Source organism: Ceratina calcarata, unplaced genomic scaffold (genome assembly GCF_001652005.2).
Source record: "Ceratina calcarata isolate Rehan_Ccalc_2016 unplaced genomic scaffold, ASM165200v1 scaffold514.2, whole genome shotgun sequence".
Lineage (NCBI taxonomy): Eukaryota > Metazoa > Arthropoda > Insecta > Hymenoptera > Apidae > Ceratina > Ceratina calcarata.
Genome location: NW_017175971.1, coordinates 154,379 through 177,133, shown reverse-complemented (window position 1 = coordinate 177,133; position 22,755 = coordinate 154,379). Strand labels below are relative to the sequence as shown.

Below are 22,755 nucleotides of genomic sequence, written 5' to 3'. Positions count from 1 at the left end.
ATTAATGAAATAATTGTATGGATGATAAATTAATTACATGACTCCACTCTACGCATAGATGTATGCATGCGTACCTAATATATATAATTTGTTGTTGAAGAAAAAAATTGTAGAATAAATTACATGCGAATATAATCCGTTGTGTGGACATATATATTTACATAAGTACGTGTAGGTATAAATACGTATACATGAACATCAATATAGGTCCAATTAAAACTGTATCTGTATTTCTATAGATCTTGAACGTACGTTTAGATCTATGACGATTAAAAGAATGAAATGTTTGCGGTCAATTCAAGCGAAACAACTATTAAGTTATTCCCTCACAAGCTATTATTTAAGTACGTGATTAATTACCCCATAAAGTGGATAAAATAAATTCTGGTACGAGTTAATAAAATATAATGGAAATAAATGAAACGAACGAACGGTTGATTTTGGTTACAATTGTTTATTTTCATTGTCCTCTTCGGCTCCAATACATATAATACTTGATATATAATGATTCAATAATATTCATTAAATACGAAGTACGAAACCTATCTACGCTAAATTTGTCTACGATCGATACTTTTTCCTCATATATCGTCGATACAAATGAAACGTTCGGTAATATAAATTATAAATTGTCGTAGGTAGGTAAGCATCTTCATACGTTTTCAGCATTCTCTCTCACTCGCTCTCCCATTCGCGCGTTCTCGATCTCTCAATCGTGCAATCGCTCGAAGCGTAAAAACCGAACCTACCACGAGATAAAACGGGCCTCCTTCCTCGTAAAAAGATTCACAATAGAAATCTCGTCGTGGTTTATCTTTTATGTTTTTTCTTCTTGTTTATCTGACCGCTCGCGTCTTTTGTCGTTTATTCTATTACAAATGAAACCTTTCAACGAGGGAACGTTAAGCATCGACGGGAAGACCATAGTGAACTACGAAGGCGTTTATCAAACGAATTACATAAAGATCTTCAGATCAATACCTAGTTTCGTCAAGCAGTCGCGGCAAAGAAACGAATGCGAAGTTCTACTTTCACTTCGCGCATTGTGCTACGGCCACTCTTTATTATTACTTTTTATTTAGTTTAGTTTTTTCATGACAATCACAGCCCCACGTTGAACAGTCGAATGAAGAAGAGAAAGAACTAGCGACGTGATCGACACTTGATCTCTCGCCTCAGTCGATTGCATAGTAGAACTCGTAGATGCTCTAAAGATTCCTTTTACAATTCATGATTGCAATCTTAACATGGCGGAACGTGAATTTTTGGAAACAGAAAGTTGAATATCTTTTCTTTTAAACTGATGTTCTTATAAAATGTAAAGAAGTATTCGTAATCAGTATAAAAGAACAAATTAATAAAAACTTTATGCTGGCTTCATTTGTACCTTTAAGCTTACGTGATCTGTTTAGAATGTAAAGGGTACTGGACAATTTGCTATTCTCCTTCGAATTCGTTCAATTATTCAAGCAGCATACTCCCTATTCTTCACTGACGTAAGACTAGATTCATTCGCGAGACGTAAAATAGGACGCTATGCTAAACATCTCGAAATATCAGGGGAAGAAGTATTTCAACTAGAAAATCGTGTAAACGTAAATTCGTGTTTCTCTTCTTATCCCAAACGGGAGATTGTTTCTCGATGATGAAAACGACTTATGTATGTTCTCAACATGATTTCCTTCTCGATTCGTGCGAATGCTCATCGCGGATTGTCGATTACAATTGTTCGAGCGTGTTCGAAATTATTTTCAATTCTCGCGCCTAAGATCGTGTTTCAGAAACAATGTAAAAATTTTAAGTAAAAGGAACTTTGATCGTTGTGCAATTAAACGTCGGGAGTAAGATAGAAGAATTTTTAAATTCTGCGTTAAGAAAGAATAATTTTTTTAACAGAATGAGACGCGATACGAGTTTTACGTTATTGTTACACCGTTCGTCACTATCATGCTGGCCACGGTATGTTACGTTTCGTTAATGGGCTCGAAGTGGACATTTAGTAGGAAAAAGATTAGGCTTGACGCTGAAAAATTCCGATAAAACGAGTCACCTGACTGTTTTTAATAGCGTTACAAATAAAGTGATCGCAAACAGTATTGGCAATATTGGCATAATTTGTATATCATTTCTGCAAACAGTGAACTTTAATCCGTCTGAGAAATAAGTGTTTACGTATATTTTATCATTTTGTAAAATAGTATTTAGTCCATGCTTTATGAAACAAGGAAGCTTCCTATATAATTTCATTTGTAAACTAAGCACAGTGATGCCAATACTTATTTGCAGTCACTGCAAGAGAAGAGATTCTATAAATACGATTCTATACATACCTTAGAGCTACTAGAGGCAGCTTCCATACGTATAGAAAGTGTAGACAAATGCTGTTTTTTCTCCTTCGAATTATTTCAAATTTCAAAGTGCTTACTGATACGTAAGGAAGAGAATAGTTAACTGTGTCTGTGAGAGAGAGATAGCGTATAGCTGAACATTTTTAATCCGTCTACACTTTTAACGTTTAAGAAGCTGCCTCCAGTGGTATTTTACTCATGTCTGGTAACATACGCTCTAAGGTATATACGGTTCGTGCACATTTACATTGCATTTTCAATTGACCGTCTGGTGGATACTGTCACGTTTTCAGTCCCAAGAGAAGATTGCATATAGTTATGTATGTATATATATCGTACGTACTTCTTTCGATCTTTCTCTTTTGTAAATCGCGTTGTGCGACACGCGTTCAACGATAGAGACTAGAGTCGGAGAAATCGCAGTCGTGTCTTTGGCATCGTCCAGTCGCAATATTAAAATTTATATAGAAAAATCTATATCTTTTACTTCCCCGCGCTGTTACGCAATTTGTTTCACATTTTTTTAAACATTGTATAGCTTCGGATAAAACCGTCGAGAGGTAAAAGTTTACTGTCTACCTTGTTGTATGCTCTCTTTCACTTTTGTTTGTTCAGTTATTATATATTAAAAATGAAATTGTTCGACGTACATCGAGTAAAGATTTATCTACTGAACGAATTCTATTCCATGACCTATCGGTCTTTTTTTTTCCTCGTGAATATATTAAATCGCTATAAGCTCATAATAGATACTTGAAGAATTTTTTTTTATATACGTATTTGTGTATATTATACTTGAAGAATTATCCATTCATATTTCCAAACATGTTGTATAAAGAATTACACGTATATAATTGAAATGAGACGATCGAGTACTTTGGTTTGCTAGCTTCTTTTTGCCCTCTTCACTATAATTTATAAATTTAATGCGCTCGTTTGTTACACGTTTACGATTATTAATGTACGACTGAGAATCATTAACTGTATCATGAAATTCTTATACGAGCTGTTCTATGAGTGAGAAGAAAATATGAAGAAACGATAAAGTTAGTATTTGTGGCGCGACGTTTGCCAATTAATACGCTCTGTTCACTGTTAACTGTTTATGAAAAATTAGACTTGTTCCGTTTCTAATTTGTTTCTTTTGGAAGACTATTTTATACAAATGTACAGAGTTCTCCGAATTGATTTAGCGATTCGCACATATATTCTTAGTTTAATGGTAACAGCTACTATATTGTTCGTTTGCATTAGATATTTAATGAACAACTATCGCGCCAGCAAGACTAACTTTACTTTCACGTGATCCACGATCAAGCAGACGTTCAGCTCGACAAAAAATGCCGTCTTTTATCTATCCAGAAAAATATCAAAAATCTCGGGGGAGGGATCGCTAGATCGTCTATAATCAAAATACTGTTAACATGGGGGAATTGAATCGGGACCGCGTTCGAATAACGTTAAAAAATATACACGTTCTTGTCGTCGATTGCGCTATTTTCATTTGTCTTTTTTTTTTTCTCTCATCAGGATCGATTTGTTCGCCAACGGACGTGAAAGTAATTACCCGAAATTATTGTCATCGATATTTGTCTAGAATCGTTTCAACTAACGTAGGACCAACACATGTATGTATGTATGTAACGTCGGAACGATGTTTACTGCGAAGCACGGCACCTACACGATCCACTAGACTAGACCATTATAAAATGGAAAGACTACGATTGTAGAATTGTTATCTCCAGGCCGCGATCTGCCCAGGGAATCAATGACATTCGCTAGATACTCGGATGTTCGTTTAGTGATTGATCAAATAAATAAGAAAGTTTTTAGGGATAATAAATATCGTAAACCAAAAAATCTGTGTGGATCGAAGTAATCTGTTTGTATGAAATGTATCTATATTATTAAAAAGTGTTATAGATGTCAATGGAAAGGTGTTATCAATCAATTTTTAAATGAACAGCCGATCATCTACCTCCGAATTAAATTTTCTCATTTCTCAAATACTTGGTGCAAGGCTATTTTATCTTTTTTCATCTTTCATTTCTTAACTGAAGACTGAAGACAATGAAATATTGATCACCGGTAATATTACACCACAGGCACGAAATATTTCAACTAACAGTAGTCGTCGCTAATCGATAATAATATTATGTATATGTATATTACGTTAATATTAATATTACAATTTTTGCACTATGTACTTCGTTCGTTACCGCTAGCGTTGGATTTTTATGTTCTGTTATCTTTGTTCAGAGCACGAAACAGCCACAAAGCGAACGTCGTCGCACGGACATATGTTATCTCTCGCGTGCACACGTGTTAATCCCATGTAAAAACGTATTACATATGTAAGTACGCGTATAATTAGAAGAAGGTAGGCACAGTCGATGGCAACTATGAGCCGCTGTCTAGGCATGTCTCGCGCTCGCCCATTGCTTCGATTCCTTTCCTTATTCTTCTCAAATCGTCAACAAAATTCTATCTACAAGTTATCTAATTGCTTCAGACTTCGTCCTTTAAAAAATTTCGCTTGTCCACTGTCCTTTCCAAATAACATCTGTGCTACGAATTGAGGTAGAGTATAAATATACGACGAATTTGCAAATTTCAGGCTACGAGAGACGTTCGCAGCTTTGTGATTCTGCTTGACAAGTGACTGAACGAAAGAAGGGATCGAACCTATCTCCGGGATCGAACGCCAAGCTACCGTTTATCATTGCGATTCCTTATCGTTACTGTTATTGTTAACATACCTAACGACATTATTCGATACGACGGTACACTTATCAACCGACTTTCTATGCAACGACTAGGATTCGGATGAGCTAACGCGTACTATCACCACTGGTGTTAATGTTTAATATGCGATGAGAATTCCACCTTACATAGGAAACAACAAAGTCGATCTGACCTAAAACTGTGTCCACTAGATCTCGAACTTTGGACTGACCCTGGAATCGAGACTTGCAGGAGAATGTATCTACGATCTGGGAAAACTGATTTCATACTCGAAGTCAATTCGGCCGATGAGATCATGAACGTTTCTAATAATACGTCGAGAATCGACGAGACACTTTCACCCCAAGAAGAACCACCTTTCGCATCTCCAAAAGATCTGTCGAGTTTCGAGCGGACCGGTTTCTAGCCAATCGTTAACGATATCTATGAACCACTAATAACTCGACCCGGCAATGAATGATGAGAACTCAACGCTCGCGACGAGATTCATTCCCCGTTACACCTCTTATAAAATATTTGTGCTGTTTTATACAAAAAAACTTAAGCTTACTCCCTTAACGACTGACCAACACCATACGTAAATACGATAATGTACTATGCTAAAAGACCGCGGACAAAGTATGATACAGAGTTTGTACAAACGCGTCGAGCACGTGTGTTACAATGACACGTTGTTTGGAACAACGTCGGATATTACATTCCTGCGAGGTTACGCGTACGTAATTACACTCTAGGAACATCTCGAGGATCCGTCAACATCCCCTTGGATCGCGAGGCACTTGGGCCTCGTTCGCTGTCAACTTTGCTAATTTCAATCTCATATCGACCGTACGGGTCTTACCCGTCGACGAGGAGAAGGTCAATATCTTTTCACGAGACGATAATAACACATAGACTTGATTTTCATGCGAATTTAAAATGTAAAGACATTTAATCTAACGCGGATAATTCGCCTGTTTTCTTATACATTTAGATTTGTATTATAGTACTTTGACTTCCCACCACCGACGGATATGACCCGTTTCCGTCCACAGATTTCAGTGATCGTTACAGTGTTATGCATTCTTTGTGCCAACTCTGTATAATACATACAGAATCGATCTTCCATAGCAGTATTTATATTTATATCTATATGTATATATATATATATATATATATTTATGTATATCTGGTAAGTACGAGAAATGCATGACTGGTCGACGTAATGATTAACTCGCATGAAACTTATGACTTTATATGTACATACAAACGATCCTCGCGTTCTCGTCGAATACGAGAACATCGGTAATGAGCAAAAGTCGTTTGTTCTTTAAACGTCTTCGGCCGTAGCTTCGCGAAAGGAAGCTTCCTCGTCTGAATAGCGTAGGAAATCACCGGATGAAGCTCCGATATTAATACGAGCCAATAAGATTGGGAAGTAGTATATGCGAAATGCCCGCGATCTTCGACTTAACGTTCATTTCCACCGTGTATAAAAAACACCTTGATTGAACTGTTATATGTATTTATACAATTAGCGTGATTCCTCCGTAATTCTTATACGAGTAACGGCATGGGTTCATTATAATTATGCTCGGGCGTGATTTATTATTACTCTGACGTTTCTTAATTGATGAAATGAAATACGTATCAGTAGACCGCCGATGTTTGTTTATGCATTTGTACGAATCTCGAATCTTCAGAATGAATCGTTTAGGAAGTGAGTGGAAAATTTTTATTCGTATTTAAATTTCTCTCTGCGTTTATAAAAATGCGATTTACCTGTACATATGCGGTCTAGTGGTGACGTTCTCTTAATCGACTCGAGTTTCTGACCAACTCTAAACGTTTACGTGACTTGTCGTTCGCTCCGTCGTCGCAGCGAACGCGTAACTTCAAGCGGTTTCAAAGACGACTCTGCGCGAACATTAGAATAATATTACACGATGGCGATTCTTTTGTGGCACTGTGAAGGAAGCTTTATTCTAACGACTGTTCCGTGTTGCTCAACTCGACGAAAAGCTCGTTGATCCTCGGAACTTTGATTCTGATAGTAAGAGAAGAAGCAGCAGTCGCGCTCCAGTTTAATCGAGCGATACGTTTCTGTTTTTCATTTTTTTTTTTATATTTTTTTTTTGGCTAACCGAGTCACGAGATTTCGGGTGAGTGAGCCATGGTTGGTCTTTGCCACAAAGTACGTCCCTGACCGCCCTGCTGCCGCCCCCAGGTTACCCTCAATGACCATCTCCTGCCCCATTGTATTTGCTGTGCTTTCAATAAAAATCTGGTCGCTCGCATAATTGCAGCCTAGCACTCTCTTCTCTTCCGTCTGTTTGTTTGTCGAACTACAATAGACGAAGCTGCAGAAAGAGAGTCGAACCGTGGAACGAACAGTCTTAACTTCTTGCATATACATCATTGATGGAATCTGATTGCAGCTCGACGCTAGATCGTGACTGTTTAGGTAAAGAAACATTTTCTAAATTGCGGTTATTGCGACAAGTAAGATTGTTCGTTCGTCGAAGTGCAAAACTCGGCATGTATTGAATACCAAACGTCGAAAGCGAATTTTAAAAAGCATTATTCGATGCAGCGCGCTGCGTTAATGACACGCTGTCACAGGAAACAGACTATTTTCAGAAATACTCTTTCATTAAAGTCAAAAGAAGTATGACAAGTGGGAGTTGACTTTTGAACGCTCAATTTAGTTATTGTCGTTGCACCAACTTGTTTACATGGAAGAACGATTTCATTCTTTTTTATCGTCGGTAAAAGACTTGGTTGAGCAACAAAGTCGGTGCAAGAAGCATAATCCGTCGAGAACGTGACGCGCTGCATTTCAAATACGCTTCGCTGCCACTACATTATTTCGTTAAGACTGTATTGCTCTGTGTTGAATTTCGAAGCAGCAAGCGACACGTACGACCCCGTTGATTATTGGTTTCACGAAAAAGCCTGGAACGTTCAAGCAGCGCAAAGCGATTCTTGCCAAGCGTTTGGACGTCGATGTTTCTCTGATATGGTTACATTATTGCCACCGTGAATGTGTAGTTCCATCGCGGAATCTCCGGATTTGTTAGTCTAAATCGTTTCCATATGAGATTCGCGTGGAATTCGTAAATGAAAAATTGATCGTTCCGCGTAACATGTTTTGGAAATTATTTACCGGACAGAGAATTAATTCAGCAATTCGACTAACACTTGATCACGCCTGCTCACGGTCCACGCGTGCATTCGTGGTGCAAAAGCGTGCCTGGCTCTCTCATCAATTCGTTTCGGTTCCCTGCCGTCTGTTTCATATTTTACGAAAATCGCTCTTCGAACTTGCAACTCGAGCCGAAATAAATTGTCTACGATTGAGCAACGCAGAAACATGTATGTGTTCTGACTAATCGCTGGAATAATAGCTTGTGCTCGCGGCAATCGTGACTGGGAAACGTACACGCCGATTATACTACGTATTGTCCTCCGGGAACCGAGCGTCCACGAAGGTCTCATCCGTCGTTCGGATACGGTGTGCTTGTAAGAAATTATGCGGTCAGCTTATCACCTAATTAATTCTTATTTAGCCAGGGAACCAGTCGATTCGTCCTGTAGCACCGATAAATTATTTTTCGTTAACCGAACTTCCGGCGAATATTCCGCCAGACGTTTGTTTCATTCTAGTGAAGAACGAGCAAAACGTAATTAGTTCCTCGATTCAAGTCTGTATTTTCTTTGTGCTCTGTCAGAGACTTTTTTTTAGAGCAAACTGTGTGCTTTAAGAAAGACGACTTCCGAAGGGATTTCTGTTATTTCATAATATTCCGACGTTTAATTTCCATACCCGCTGATACTTATAAATAATATCAAAAAGATTTACAACCTGTGGTATAGAATGGCTTCCTCAATGAACAAAAAGTAAAGAATAAAAAAAAAATAAAAGTTTGATACTCACGTTATTTCTGCCAGGCTGAAAATCATGTTGACGTAAGCTAATGTATTTAATCCCTATCTTAGTTGTCCTCATTTGTGAAAATCGTACATAGTACATTATAATAACCGTTCGTGATTAACAGAATCAAATAGAATAAATAAGTAAGAGTAAGAATTTTTAGGATTAGGAACGTTTCGATTATATACTAGAAAATTCATAAGATAAGGAGCGTATGGTTTTCAGCCCTTCGAAACACAGCCAGGTTCCTACTGTGCATGCTTAAGAACCGTGCGCGCGATTCCTTCGAACGAAATCCCGTCGGAAGAACTCGCGACTTCCTTCGGCAGTCGACACGCCGTCGCATTGTCGGGGATGCTCGACGTGTACGTTTCGCTGGGGCAGGCGAGGGCTCTTCCTAGAAAAGTAGAAAGGAAACCCGGGTGCGGCGAGCGTCCCCCTTGGCCCGTCGGGCCATCCCAAACTGTCAGACGGACGGGTCGCTGCCGGGGGCGGAGCCCGTCTTGCTGCCGTCGACACCAGCACCGCCACCGTCGCCGTCGGCGCCTGCACCCTCTCCGCCCCTGTACGGCGAGCCGCCGGTCCCATGCGCCGACAGACCTCGGAAATCCAGGTTGTACTGAAAAAACAGTCACCACAAAAACAGATTAGCATATGCACTTACCCCTCGTTCCTTCGTTTCCTCGGGACCGAGGACGGGGAAATAAATTAGTCCTGGGAAAGGGGTTAAAACGTTGGGCGAGAAATATCTTGTTCTAACTGTAACGCTGTTGTCATTTTAAAAGATGATGCTAACATTTAACGTCTCCTGATGTTACCGGTAAATAGCATTTATGCATTAAGAAACAGCTGATTCGAAAAATAAAAAACGAAGAGATAAATCTGTGTATAATAGTCCGGTTCTGATGTCTGATTCGCATGTTCTTATTCTACTTATTAGTGAACGTCGCTGCACGCTGTCTGACACAATGTCGACTTTAATCTTTAATCGACGGCATCCACAATATTTTATCGACTAATTAGATAAATATATTTCTAATCGACATCAATGCAAAATGATTTTCAGAATAAAACGTATAAATATTCAATTAATTTTTTAATTAATATTTTTACCTCAAAATATTCTCGTTCAACGTATTGATATTCTACTTAATAATTATTCTAATTGTTTTAGTTATAAACACATTAGATGCTTATCGATGAATATTTCATTGTTACATTGTTACATACTCAACAGATATTTTAACCCACTATCAATGGTAAATTAAATTGTTACTCTGACGGTTGGCATCGAGAGAGATTGTGTAGACATGTGTAACCGTTTTATGAAAAGTAAGCATCATTTTTCATTATTCTTCATATAAATTATATTACTTGGCAGAAAAAAAAGATTAATAAATTCTGTTACGAAATACTCTGCCCATTCCTGTAAAGACAGCTGAAAACAGTAAACTAGATAGATTAGCCGTGGATTATGTTGAATATTTTTAATGATGTACCTTTTTTTAGTCGAAGCAAAAGCTGTTTGTAAAGAACCGCAAAAGTGTCTGCAAAAGTACGGTAAGAAAAACCATCCAAGCAGAATTATTACAACAACAAAATTAATAGCTACGCGTAAAATGATTTATGGAAAAAGCGGCAAAAAACGTGAATGCGATTTTCAAACAAAAATGATCCGAAACGATCGATCAAGTCAACATGTTTTTAATCGTATATTATAGAAAATTTCATGGAACTGTTAAAACATGATAAACTTCATTACTTGACGCTTTTAATGATTTAGAAACCGCTGTATAATTTCTTTTTATAAATCTGCAAAACATGTTTGATTCGAATTTCACGGGTTAGACCGAGGACACGATCGCTAATCAATCACCAATGTTTACATGAGGAAGCAACGCGAAAAGCGATAAGAACCCAGGGAAAGAAAAAGAACAAGGGAAAATATAAAATAAAGAAACGAAACCAGAGATGGAAAACGAAAGGTCGAACCTGTGCGAAAGAAAGAACAGTGCAGCGCTTCGTCGTGCGCGTGTATAGCAGCGTGTAGATACGGCTGCCACGCGTGAACACGTGCCACTGTCGCGTCGCGTTGAAAGTGCAACGAAAGTCTGTGTTATCTCGGTAGCGTGGCGTGTCTTAGGTGCTGTAGCTGTGCCTGTTGTAGCTGCAGCTGCAGCATCTGTAGATTCTGCAGGCAATTCGGTGCCTCTGGTCCGCAACCAGACACCGCATTGGAGCTGGAGTACGGGAGGACAGAAGGATGAACAAAGGAGGCGGAATTACGTGAATTGGACGTGGTGCAGGCATTGCTGGTCGGTAGGCTGTTGTAATTGAACATGGGGAAATTTAGGCCGGGAACTCTTAGGATATTGTGTAACTGGGCCGAGGTCAAGGGATGCGGAAGCACGTAGGGACTGGTGGAGGGTAACAACTGTGGGCTAATCGGGTACAAGCAATCCTCTTCGCCCAGGCCAGGCACCGTTGTCGGACTGAGCTCCACGTAATGCGGCATCGTGACATTGTGCTATATTTAACGGATACATGGAAGGATAGACATGTAGAACACTTTAGGCGTGATGCGAGTAGGTACTGCATGGTCCGTGCACCGAGGAGATACTATTAAAGAGTGGCAGTGCCCGTGTAATCAGTGGGATAGCGAATGGGGCCCAATGGGACTCAAAACACAGTCGATGATCGTTCTTTTCTCGCCACTTTTTAGTCATTTCTCCTCGGTGGTCCGTGTGTGCGAATACTCGTCGGAAGTTTCTGAATCTCTTAATAACAGAAACGACTAATGATATACTTTTATTGATATTATATGAGAATTTGATTTCATTCATCAGCAACTGGGCTATAGCACTTTCAATCAGATTTTACTTATACTGTTGACAAATATCCGCACAGAACGAAGTTTTGGCGATTTTATTATTTAAATACATCTATACGTTTATGTAAGAAAACATCCACTAATACAAAGCTAGCTACGATTAAAAAAACGCCGTTCAATCTCTTCTACCTCATTCGCTTGACTGAATCTAAAATACCAATTGCACAAAATACAGATTACTGATTGTAATTTACTCTCTGAAAATATATAAGAACTGAAGATTCTTTCCTGTTTCAAAAACGAAAAATAAAGTGAACTAAACAAAAGACAAAACTCTGATCTTCCACCGAATATTGTATTGTATCTTCGAAGGGGCGATGTGTATAGATAATCCGTGTGTCTTACCTTTGTGGCGCAGACGAAGCACGTGGTGACCACTTTCGAAATCACGTTCATTAAATTTTTAGTCTCTTGTATCACGTTATCGACCTTGGTGAATGTTGCGGCTTTCCCGACGGTGGGGTTTTTCACGGTGAATTGAAGCTGTTGGACGTAAGTCGGTACACGGTCGAGATTCTCCAGTAGATCTTTCTTGTGCGCTCCCCCTGGTACCTGCACCCATGCAACATCGTATACAAACTTACGTCTTAATTCGTGTCGCGAGGCAAACGTGCTCGCGAATTGTTCCCAACGATTGTTAAATTTAAAGAATGTTTTAACTAAAACTATACACGTTCCCAACAGAATCTCTTTTTCTTAGTACAAAAAATAAATCTAATCCAATAATCAAACGTAACTTCGGAGGTTTTATGAAACGTATAAATAAAAATGATATTCTTTCATGTACGTCATACGTCATTTATAATTTTATAATAATATAAATTAAGAACGATTTAATATGAAATTCATTTATTAATTTTCTTTAAAAGTCAAACTTTATTATGTTTTTTTTTTTATGAATGCACTAAAGATAGATTGATGAAATAATTTGAATATGAATTACTTTGATATATCTCGAATCGTTGAAAACTATCAGTCACGTTTGCCCTGCGAGGTCGTTGTAATACATAATGTAGCGTATTCGAATAACTCTTTAAAGCAATGGCTGAGTCTATTCATCGTATATCGACTAGTAATAAATACTTTAAAATACGTATATATTTCGGGTATATTTGTAAAAATCTCTAATAATGTAGACGAAAAAAAATTTATATGTATATAGTTTCTATTCGTCCTAAGTAGAAACACAATGCAAAAGTTTGAACGGAAAAATGTAAGTTGTTTGAGAAGAACACATTAGAGAGTGACTGTGTGAGTGACAGTGAAATAGTACAGACCTTATCGTTTTTGCAAGCTTCACGGTTCTTGTTTCATTTAAACACGTAACTAAGATGAATCTCAAATATGATATTGTATAAATTCTATGTAACTGGAAAATTAACTGCCTACTTTGTTCTTTTGTAAGGAAAGGCATTATGTAGTTTTTCATTACTGTAATTTTCAATCCCGAACAAAAAGAGTCGTATTTAATTTGCATGTATTTCATGGTGAATAGAAATATTTTAAATGCACCCTTTCGGAATGGAAGAAATTTTCATCTTAGCTGTTCTTTTTCCAAATAATTCGTAAGAAATCGGTACCGGAAACTAGCAAAAACTGAGACATAATAGTCATGCCCCAGATAGTGGAAGGAGGGGGACCACAATGCACATAGACGTCGTCCACAGACGGAAGCATTCCCGTAGCATCTAAAACACACCTTACTAATCGTACACAAAAAAGTAGTAAATGTACGTACACAAAATAGATTTACCAACAAAATAATGATCGCAGTCGATTTGATGGTTTGTGAGAACGTGAGAAGAAGATTACGTTTTGCTAAATTTTCAAACGTGAGCCAGGTTCCTGTAAAACTTATATGTACAACTTGTACTACGCGCGTGGCAAAAAGTTCTTGATCGACATATTTGTTTTCAACATGAAATTAAAATTGAGATTTACATAAAATTATCTAAAAGAATATTTAATTTCCTCACTCGTATTCGATGTACTCACATTTACAATGGACGTTTTGCCTTTCTAAGATTTTATCATTTGCCAGCTTCGTATTACGTATTAAGTTTAAACAAAAACTTTTTGTCAGTGGTAGTAAGAGCGGCATTTCTATTAAAATTCTTTTTGTGAAACTATTTACAAAATAGGTCGACTACAGTCTTGACGGATTCGTTAGAAGTACTTTTCTTTTCTTCTAGTTTCGATTTGTGTCCAGCAAATATTACGTTATCATGAGAAGAAAAGAAAAAAGATGGAATTCGGTTAAACTACGTCATTCAAAACAAACACGATTGTCTTCGGGGTGGATTCATACCAGGTGTTACGAATCTTGCATAGCACAGTATATGTCGTGTATACATATCGTGTATCGTGAGAAAAAGAAAGTACGTGATGTAAGAAAGAAAGAGAGAGAAAGAGAAACGGCAACACTTAACAGCAAGAAACTGGTATACAATGAGTTTTTGTAAAAAGAGCGAGAGAGCGATTACTTATGCACGGCAATGAGAACGATCTGTACAAGGCGCGAACGTGTTTCTCTAGTAGCCCAACAAGGGTCTAAAGTAAAGAGAGAAAGAGTTACCTGGATGGAGGCATTCAAAGAGCGAGGGTCAAAAAAAGGGTTTCATAATACAAGAATATATTACAAGGTTAACGTTTCTTTTTTGTTTTTTAATTTCTTTCAAGAAGAATATAGAGAGATCAAAATGGTATCAGGTAACTAGATATATTCGGCCTAGCTAGGAGGGTCGAAAGGGCAGCAAACGTGTTAATTCGAACATGTCTAATGCTAATAAACTCGCGCCAAAGCTACATCCAGCCCGATCGCAGCAAATTCTACTTGTTAATGATAAAAAAAAACATGTTAAAAGACATCCCGAATTTAAGTGAGAGACAAATCCTCTCTTAATTGTAAAGAATCGATTCTGGAATGCACGGATTGGACGTAACTCTTGCGTAGCGATTACGTAAAAACGAAACTGAATAGCGAAATTCAATTAAAAATGTCTCCAATATAGCCAAGATCAAAAAACTCGGAATCAAGTCCAGTATAGAATCCGTAATAATAATAATAATAAACAATGGTAAAAAGAGTATGATTATAAAATAAGGGCGATGTACGTTTATACGTGTACGTATAGGCGTTCCCCGTACATAAACACGTATATACATAGCATCTGAACATCAGTCCAATTAAAAAAAGTGTGTAATCACTTTGCTCTGAATTAAATCTACGAGGTCCTGATAAATGATACGTACCTGATAGCTGAATTGTCTCACAACCTTGTACAATCTGTTCGCCTCCTCGGCGAAATACTCAGCTTGAGTGAACAGATCTTGGGTCGTCTTCAGCGCGCCCTCGCCCCTCGTGAACTGATACATCGAGAACGCCATCGAGGACATGTTCTTGGCGCGTTTCACAATGTCGTTGTTCTCCTCCAGGGCGGTGCCGCTCTCCTGCCACTTCTCCGTCTCGGCGTCCATCTCCGAGGTGATCAGCTTCATCTCTAATCCGGCCTTCGCTATCTTTGCCTGCTCCTCGCTATCCAGCTTCACCGGTTTCAACGGCTTGCTCGTTGTCCCGTGTTTCTGTAAATACGTCCAAGTTCTCAAACTACTAAGAAGAATATTTTACAACATTTAACTCGGCCAAACAGATTAATAGCGATTTAAAATGATAGAAGGATAATGTAAAACTTACTCCTGGTCGTGGCAAGGACATGTAATGTTTCTCTGGCCGGTTCTGGTTCAGCTCGAGCACGTCTTTCGTCATGGTAGTCACATCAGTCATAAGCCATTGCCACATGTCGGCGAACACTGAAGTGCAACAGAATAAAATTGAAATTTTTAAATGAAATAAAGATTACAAGCGAATCGGATATTTATTTGGAGATTTAGATGTAATTAATATACTACAACTGAATTACCTTCCAAATTTTCCTTGGCAATTTTACTGTTAGGGTGTCTGGCTAAAGTATACGCCGCAGTTACCACTTGGGGACCGTATATTCTTAAGTTAATCTCCGTAAACTTCGCTGAAACTTGCAACGATTCCGAGAGCGCAACATGTCTCAACATTTTGCACACCTGTTGGCCGACACGATGAAAGTCATGAATTACTGATCAATGGCATCGCTGTACGATACGTTAGGGAAATATTTTTCGTAAAATGTAGTCTAAACGAAAGATCATGTTTTATTAAAAAATAAATTTTGCATCAGAACTCACTTCGAGGATGTGTTCAATGCATTCGCGAAACTTTTCGTTGCTCTCTTGTAGATGGTATCTGTCGTTGGCCAAAGCGACGTCCCTGATCGTCGAGACAAGTTCCTGGCCCGCTTTGGTTACCTGACCGAGATCTGCCGCTTGTTCCATTGTGGTCGTGCACAGTTGCTGACGAAGATCCCTGGTGGTACGTAACAAACTCAGGACAGCTTGCTCCATTTCGGAACTTGGGGAACCGCCACCACCTTCATAGTTCTGACAGCAGACAACAATAATCGTTTCACCGTTGCCTAATTCTTGTAGAGATTTTCATAAAACTACAGCGCGAAACATTTACAACTTGTTGAACTTCTACCGCAATTTCTTCGTCTACATGCAGTATTATATTACATTCATGTAGATACTTTTAAGATCGGTTTTTAAAGTAGAAAAACATTTTTGTTATAAGTGGCTTATGAGATTTTCCTCCCTTTGAGAGCAAGAATTGTGCATTTGCTTCCCCCTGCCCTATTCACCAGTATAAGCTCTCGTAACCGATTCAGTTTAGCACGGTCATTCATTCAGATTTACGAGGGAATGTCAGGCCTTTCATACGAGAATCTAGCTAATTCGGATCGGATTACCCTTCCAGAAAGAGACGTTAATCCCGTAACTACTGTATGAAATTTTTTACGTCAATTCTTTCTTTAACCATTGACAAATTCGTTAGTTCGAATTTTTACGAATTCGGACGAAGCGTTTTATTCGAAGAAGAGAGACATATAAAAATAAGATAAAAATATGTTTCTTACCATGCTATTGCCAATTCTTAGCAGGGTATTTAGTTCGAGTTCCAACCGATCGCAGAGCAAAAGGATATTTTCTCTGTGCTCGTGGCTGGTGTACGCGCTGTCGGTGAAATCTTGCGTTCTCTCGATGACGGTATCTAACGCGGCCGTGAGTGTTTCTCGGCATCCAGGTCCTAGGAGAGTCATTCTTGTGGTTTCCACTAGCCTCTCGAAGTGCTTCAGTGCGGAGAAAGCTGTGCTGCTGTCCCAATCTTCCTGCTGGGGGCTCTGAAATATTTAACGACTGTATCCGCGCGAGTTCTACACCGAAACTCACTCTTCACTTAAACAAAAGAGAGGAACTGAGATCGAATATGAAGTTCACTTTAAAAAATTCATTATTAACTTTATCAACATATCCATTGACCTACGCGTTATTGTTAGTACAGTATTTTATACTAGCGTTTAATGCTTCCTCGTTGAGGGCACTTCCTTTCAGAAAAAACACTCGACGCTCAATTGTGCATGGAAAAAACAGTAGATTACGTCTACAAAGGAGCACGATCTATAAATACTTGCACTAAGGTCAGCATAGATATTTGTAGTGGAAGACACGGCAGTAAACCCGAGGATAGAGCGCGTTCGACTATGCAATATCCCGGTGGTGACGGCGTCGATTAACTATACGTTCTTCTAGATGGCAATTACTCGCACGAGATCCTTGAACGTGACCGAGCACCACGAACCGCAATTCTCTCCACAAAGTTTCTCGATTATCGTTCAATCTGCACGCTATAAATTTTTCATTGGTACCCACTTTACACTTTTACTCGCCCTCAGCTCAGGATCTTTCCCTGATATAATTCAGTTCCTTCGCGAGAACCGATTAAACTATGCCAAGATTAACACTGAAACGTGACTTTCAAATATCTATCCGTATTCCAGGGATCTTTATCAGCAGAGCTCTTAATAGACAACAAATTTCCCGATCGACTGTTAAATACGCAATTTAATCATTGACCGATAATTAAATATTTCAACTGCAGTCGCTAGTGGCTAATTGAATTACCTATCACGTATCCCAACGCGAACGTGCCGCTCGAGGAACTGAACTAAATTCATTGACCGTTCAATGTCCGTTTAAGTAAATAAATTCCGACTGCCTTAATTGATCGTTATTCCCACGGTGTGAATGAAATTTGGCCGCGCTCCCGGGATATACCTGGCAAGAAATTGAAATGAAGCACTAATGCGGCAACCCGTATACTACTTTGGCACGTGATGGAGAATGCGCTGCTACGTTTACGACATCCATTTCGGCGTCGTTCGCTATGCGAACGCTTTCATCCGTGGTACGATATCAATTTGCATCGCTGTCAATGCACCGTGTCCATTCCGTAGCGAAGATATTTCTTCGACTTCGAAAATACTCGACGCTCTAACGCGAGAGTGTACTCATCTTCGACAATATCTATGGCATCGAAACGTCGCGTACCGAACGTATACAGGCGAGGAATATTTGTAGTCTTATTTGGTCTTATTCCATCTCGTGGAAGAACCATTTCCAATATTATGCGACTGTTTCGCTAAATGTATTTCTTTATATTTTTAATAAAAATTATGTAGGATTATTCCCTGTATTGTATTTAAAGTTAGATACGCGGAAATGTATTGCGTGTCTGACTATATACGGGTTTTTCTACTTGCTTCACGTAGAATTTGTTTCGACTAATTGTAAATCTTACATGTGATATAAGATCATGTGAAATGATATCATTTCTGTTTAATTTCAGTTTATTACTAAGTAGATTCAAGATTTTGTTGATCTCCGGGAAATTATTCAAATGGTCAGGAATTTAAGTTTATAAATTATTTCATGCATTCTTAAAATATCTGTCGGCGCCATTGGTAAATGGTCAAGGTCGTGAAAATTTTACTACATCGTGCATTATCGTTTAATCGCGAGTCAGAATTTGGCAAACGAAAGGCTCTTTGGATTGAGTCCAACGTTGCGAATGGTATTTCATTGTAAATGTTTTCCTCGCGTCAACGCAATATTGTTTCCGCGAAATGTATATTCAGGTTTATAGACGATGTACAAACAAAGAGACGCCAAAATTTCATGAATACATAATTGAGAGGGAAGAAGTTCCTGTTGATGAAACCGTTTGCATAATCTTACACCACAAAGACGCGTCCCATGCATTTTTATTAAAATGTAAATATCATATATCATACGATTTAGATAAAAACTGTATTCGCGTATTTTTATCCTTTAAAGAATTTTGAATTGATGCTCAAATTACTTACTTGAGAGTTGGACTGTGATTCGCTGCAGTCCAACACACCATCCTTGACCACATAATGTATCAAGTCCATCGCTCTTCTCATCTGGCAGAATACGGTGTCCCTGTTTTCTCTAGCAGACGGACATTCCGGATGCCTCAGGCAGGTTTTACTAGACGTGAGCAGCATCATGGTGCTCCTCTCCAAAACTTGGCGAGCCGCGGCCATTTGTGCTCTCCGTCGCTCGTCTTTCAAGTCATTCTGAAATTCAGAGTCGTATCCTCCATTCATTCTTACTTCACGTGTTGCTGTACATTTGGCATTGTCAACTACCTGACACGTAGTTTCTTCTCAAACCAAAATTACCCATTAATTCTATGCTCAAGAAGAATAAATCTTTACTTTAAAAGAAATCTCGCTTTCAGCCTTTAAATCTAGACTTTCTAGGGTTTAAGTAAATAGGGCGTAACTACTTTCTTAAATGATTTTATTACGTTTTATTTTAAGCGCATTGATTCTAAATAAGACCGGTATTGTTCGTTTTAATCACATCTGCACCTGGCTTAATGAGCGGGCGGCATAGATTGTTTCTGTTTCGATTGTTTCATCGGGTATTCTACATTCTGTACTAAGGAGGGGGAGAGAGAGAGAGAGAGAGATAGAGAGAGAATGGGAATAAGCAAAATAATGAAAGCTATTTTCAGAACACTAATTACAAAGCTGTCAGACACACGACTCGTGGTATATCAGACTAAATGAGGATTAATATACTCGAGTAAATAAACATATCATGAATGCAACTTGTTGATTAATATTATCTGCGTATTTTAAGATTAACAAGCTCCTTTCCGTGTTTGATTAAAAATATACATAATTATCATCGAGCACGTCGAACGAAGCGTCATTAAAGGAATAATAAAAACACGATATCCTGTTCCACAGTACGCACGTTGAACGTGCGATAATACCATAATTAAATCCATTAAAGCGGGTAATTGGTATTAACGAGTTTGTAATAGCAACATCAATATGGGTCACTTAGCTTCCATCAATTTCAGTTTAATGCGATTGCGATATAATGTAAGTTGACGAGACACAGTTACGGACAAAGGAATTACTGTTATCTTTAATGATAAGGATAGAAAAGGAAGATAAAAAATATTGTTCATTTATTGTACTTACTTGGCGATCACCCGTCAAATGTGCCAACTCCACCATTTCCGCCCCGAACTGGCTGAATGCCTTGACGAACTCGGTGAAGTTCGAGACACTCTCGAGACGGCCGAGGCTACGAGCCACCTTCTTTTTCGCGAGAAGAAGCTGTTTGACAACGACGATGTCAGCGAGCAGGAGGACCTTCGTCACGGAGCCGAGAAGACGTCTCGCGGCTCTCACGACGGAGCCCCGGTCGGCCAGGCTATCCTCCCTCGCGTATTCGCATAATTTCTCGATCGCCGAGCCTGCAACAGAATTAGTAACCCATAATTAACGTTACCTCTCGAAATCAAATTTCCGCGGACGTTTATTGCCGGCGAAAAGGGACTCGCACAAAATTGCAAGTAACTATGCGTAATTAGATGCTCGTTCCACTTCCTCTCATCATTCCCTAATTGATAAAATTGCTTAAATGAAACCGACCGACGGTAGTGTCCTAACCACGCTTCTCCTAATTACAAACGCGAAATTAGTTCTGCAGTTTAAGTAATTTCCCCGCTAATTTATAATTAAACTCATCAGACGGCAAAGAATTAAAAAATTCTGTTCTTATTTTCTAGTTTAATGTCAAATCGTTTTAATGTTTGCGTGATATAATGTGACGAGATAAGATTAATCACTGCCTTCTGTAACTAAATAGTTTCAATGTTTCGTCAGGCGAATTAATATCTGATATTTTTAATGAAGTCACGTCAAGTGGAAGGTTATGAGGATTACGTTCTGAGCGTCGATAAAATTATATGCAATGTGTGGTATGCAAATCAATTCCACACGTGTACACCCAAATGTGTATTACAATTCCCCTTCGTTCGGCTGTTACTGCTGCACCGCCAACAATATCATAGTCCCTAGGCAATCGAATTTCCTTTCGTCCCAGCCGATGAATATTTATTATCTTTTGAAACGCGTTCAACGTGTGAAAAAAAATATTGATTGCACTCGCTTTGGCTCGGTTTTTTCATCGAAAAGACAAGCCGAGTTGCCATTCCAATTAAAAACTGGAACCTTGGCTGTTTAATTGATAGATTGTTCAAAGAATCACGCATATAATTCGTCAGTGCTTCGGCAAAAAGTTTTACAATGGGAAGAGTCGGGATACTCAGATTTTAATTAATGAAAGCACCGATGTTGTGCAATTTTACGAAACACGGTAAACACTTCTTTTTTTTTTTTTTAGCGAGCTACGAGGTTTCCTAATTTAAGCTGAAATTGTATCACCTCGTCGCTGCCTAATTTTACGTCGCCATTTCCGTGCTCTCTAATTAATCTCATAAAAAACTTAATCATAGCTGTAGGATCGTTCAACTGCTTCAACATTAATCGCTGTTAATTTATGAATCGTAAACTTCTCGTTTCCCTTAATCACTATGCAAATCACTTAAATCACTTTTTGGTCTTTTCGCGTTCCATTATCTCTTACACGATAATTAAAACTTTAACTATCCATTTTTTAAGTAGAGTACATATTTTAGATACAGTTTCAGTTTATCAGTGAAGGATAAATTTATTTTCCCTAAAATGATTTTTATCTCTTAAACCAGTTGTTGTGGAATTGCATATAATTTACAGATGTTGACGTGGTCTCCATATTTTACATTAAAGTTGCGTCCTAGTCAGATTCGTTACACAAGGTTCAACTTTTACGATAAATAAAGCTGAAAGTCATCCATAGAACATGGGACGGCCATAAATCCTCCGATTTCGATCTCGGATATACCCCAATTTAAAGAATCACGAATCCTGGGATCCCCTTTATGACTTTCCATATCAAGTTATTTTCTTTATTTTTTATTTGTCATCCGTAGGCGCTCTTCGCTTTTTTCATTTCATCATACGATAAATCGAAAAGTACTACAGATTTGCTTTAACAGATTATATGACTAATATTCGAGTCGATCTATTTTGTTCGATTGTCAGAGTTATTGTCTTTGAATATTTTTATACGTAAACAAATATTAAAAATTGTTGAAAGAACTGTAATTATTCCTTTTTTAGTAAATAGTCAGTAAATACTTTAATACTTTACTGTGATTATAATGTGTACCATATGTGCATGTATTATTACATTATTTACATGTAATTGTATTTTATAACGTATTGGAGCTTGGTAATTCATTATATAAACGTAAATGTAATGTTTGATGATTCCCGGCGTGAAATTATTACCAGACGGATGACGCAGCCTGGAAGGGATGACTCCGCGTAACGTAATCAGTTCAGCTGCCTTGATAGCGAAACCTTACGATGCTTTATGCAGATTGAGTATCAAGTACGCCATGCAATTCCCCTTGACCCAATTCAACAATCGGCCGAGTGCATTGCTTTGTCCTAATTCGATGTTATCTGCGAATACTATTGTTTTATCCGACTGCT

The 22,755-nt window shown here is 38.4% G+C and overlaps 1 protein-coding gene across 7 annotated transcripts in view; it reads right to left on the bottom strand.

Annotated features, from left to right (window-relative positions):
- Window positions 1-580: 580 nt before the first annotated feature.
- Window positions 581-22,755, bottom strand: part of alpha-Catr (alpha-catenin related) — a 56,709-nt gene continuing 34,534 nt past the window's right edge. For 3 of the 7 annotated variants that reach the window (XM_018030040.2, XM_018030039.2, XM_026816328.1), the window contains 9 exons: window positions 20,350-20,627; window positions 19,192-19,428; window positions 16,906-17,169; window positions 16,118-16,369; window positions 15,817-15,976; window positions 15,591-15,706; window positions 15,149-15,478; window positions 12,242-12,448; window positions 11,123-11,533 (listed from right to left, as the gene is read on the bottom strand). In XM_018030040.2, coding sequence (XP_017885529.1) covers window positions 11,123-11,533; window positions 12,242-12,448; window positions 15,149-15,478; window positions 15,591-15,706; window positions 15,817-15,976; window positions 16,118-16,369; window positions 16,906-17,169; window positions 19,192-19,428; window positions 20,350-20,627 — 2,255 coding nt within the window. Of the gene's footprint in view, window positions 12,449-15,148; window positions 15,479-15,590; window positions 15,707-15,816; window positions 15,977-16,117; window positions 16,370-16,905; window positions 17,170-19,191; window positions 19,429-20,349; window positions 20,628-22,755 lie in introns of all 7 variants that reach the window. The other 4 variants (XR_003389602.1, XM_018030041.2, XM_018030037.2 and 1 more) reach the window with 4 other exon arrangements.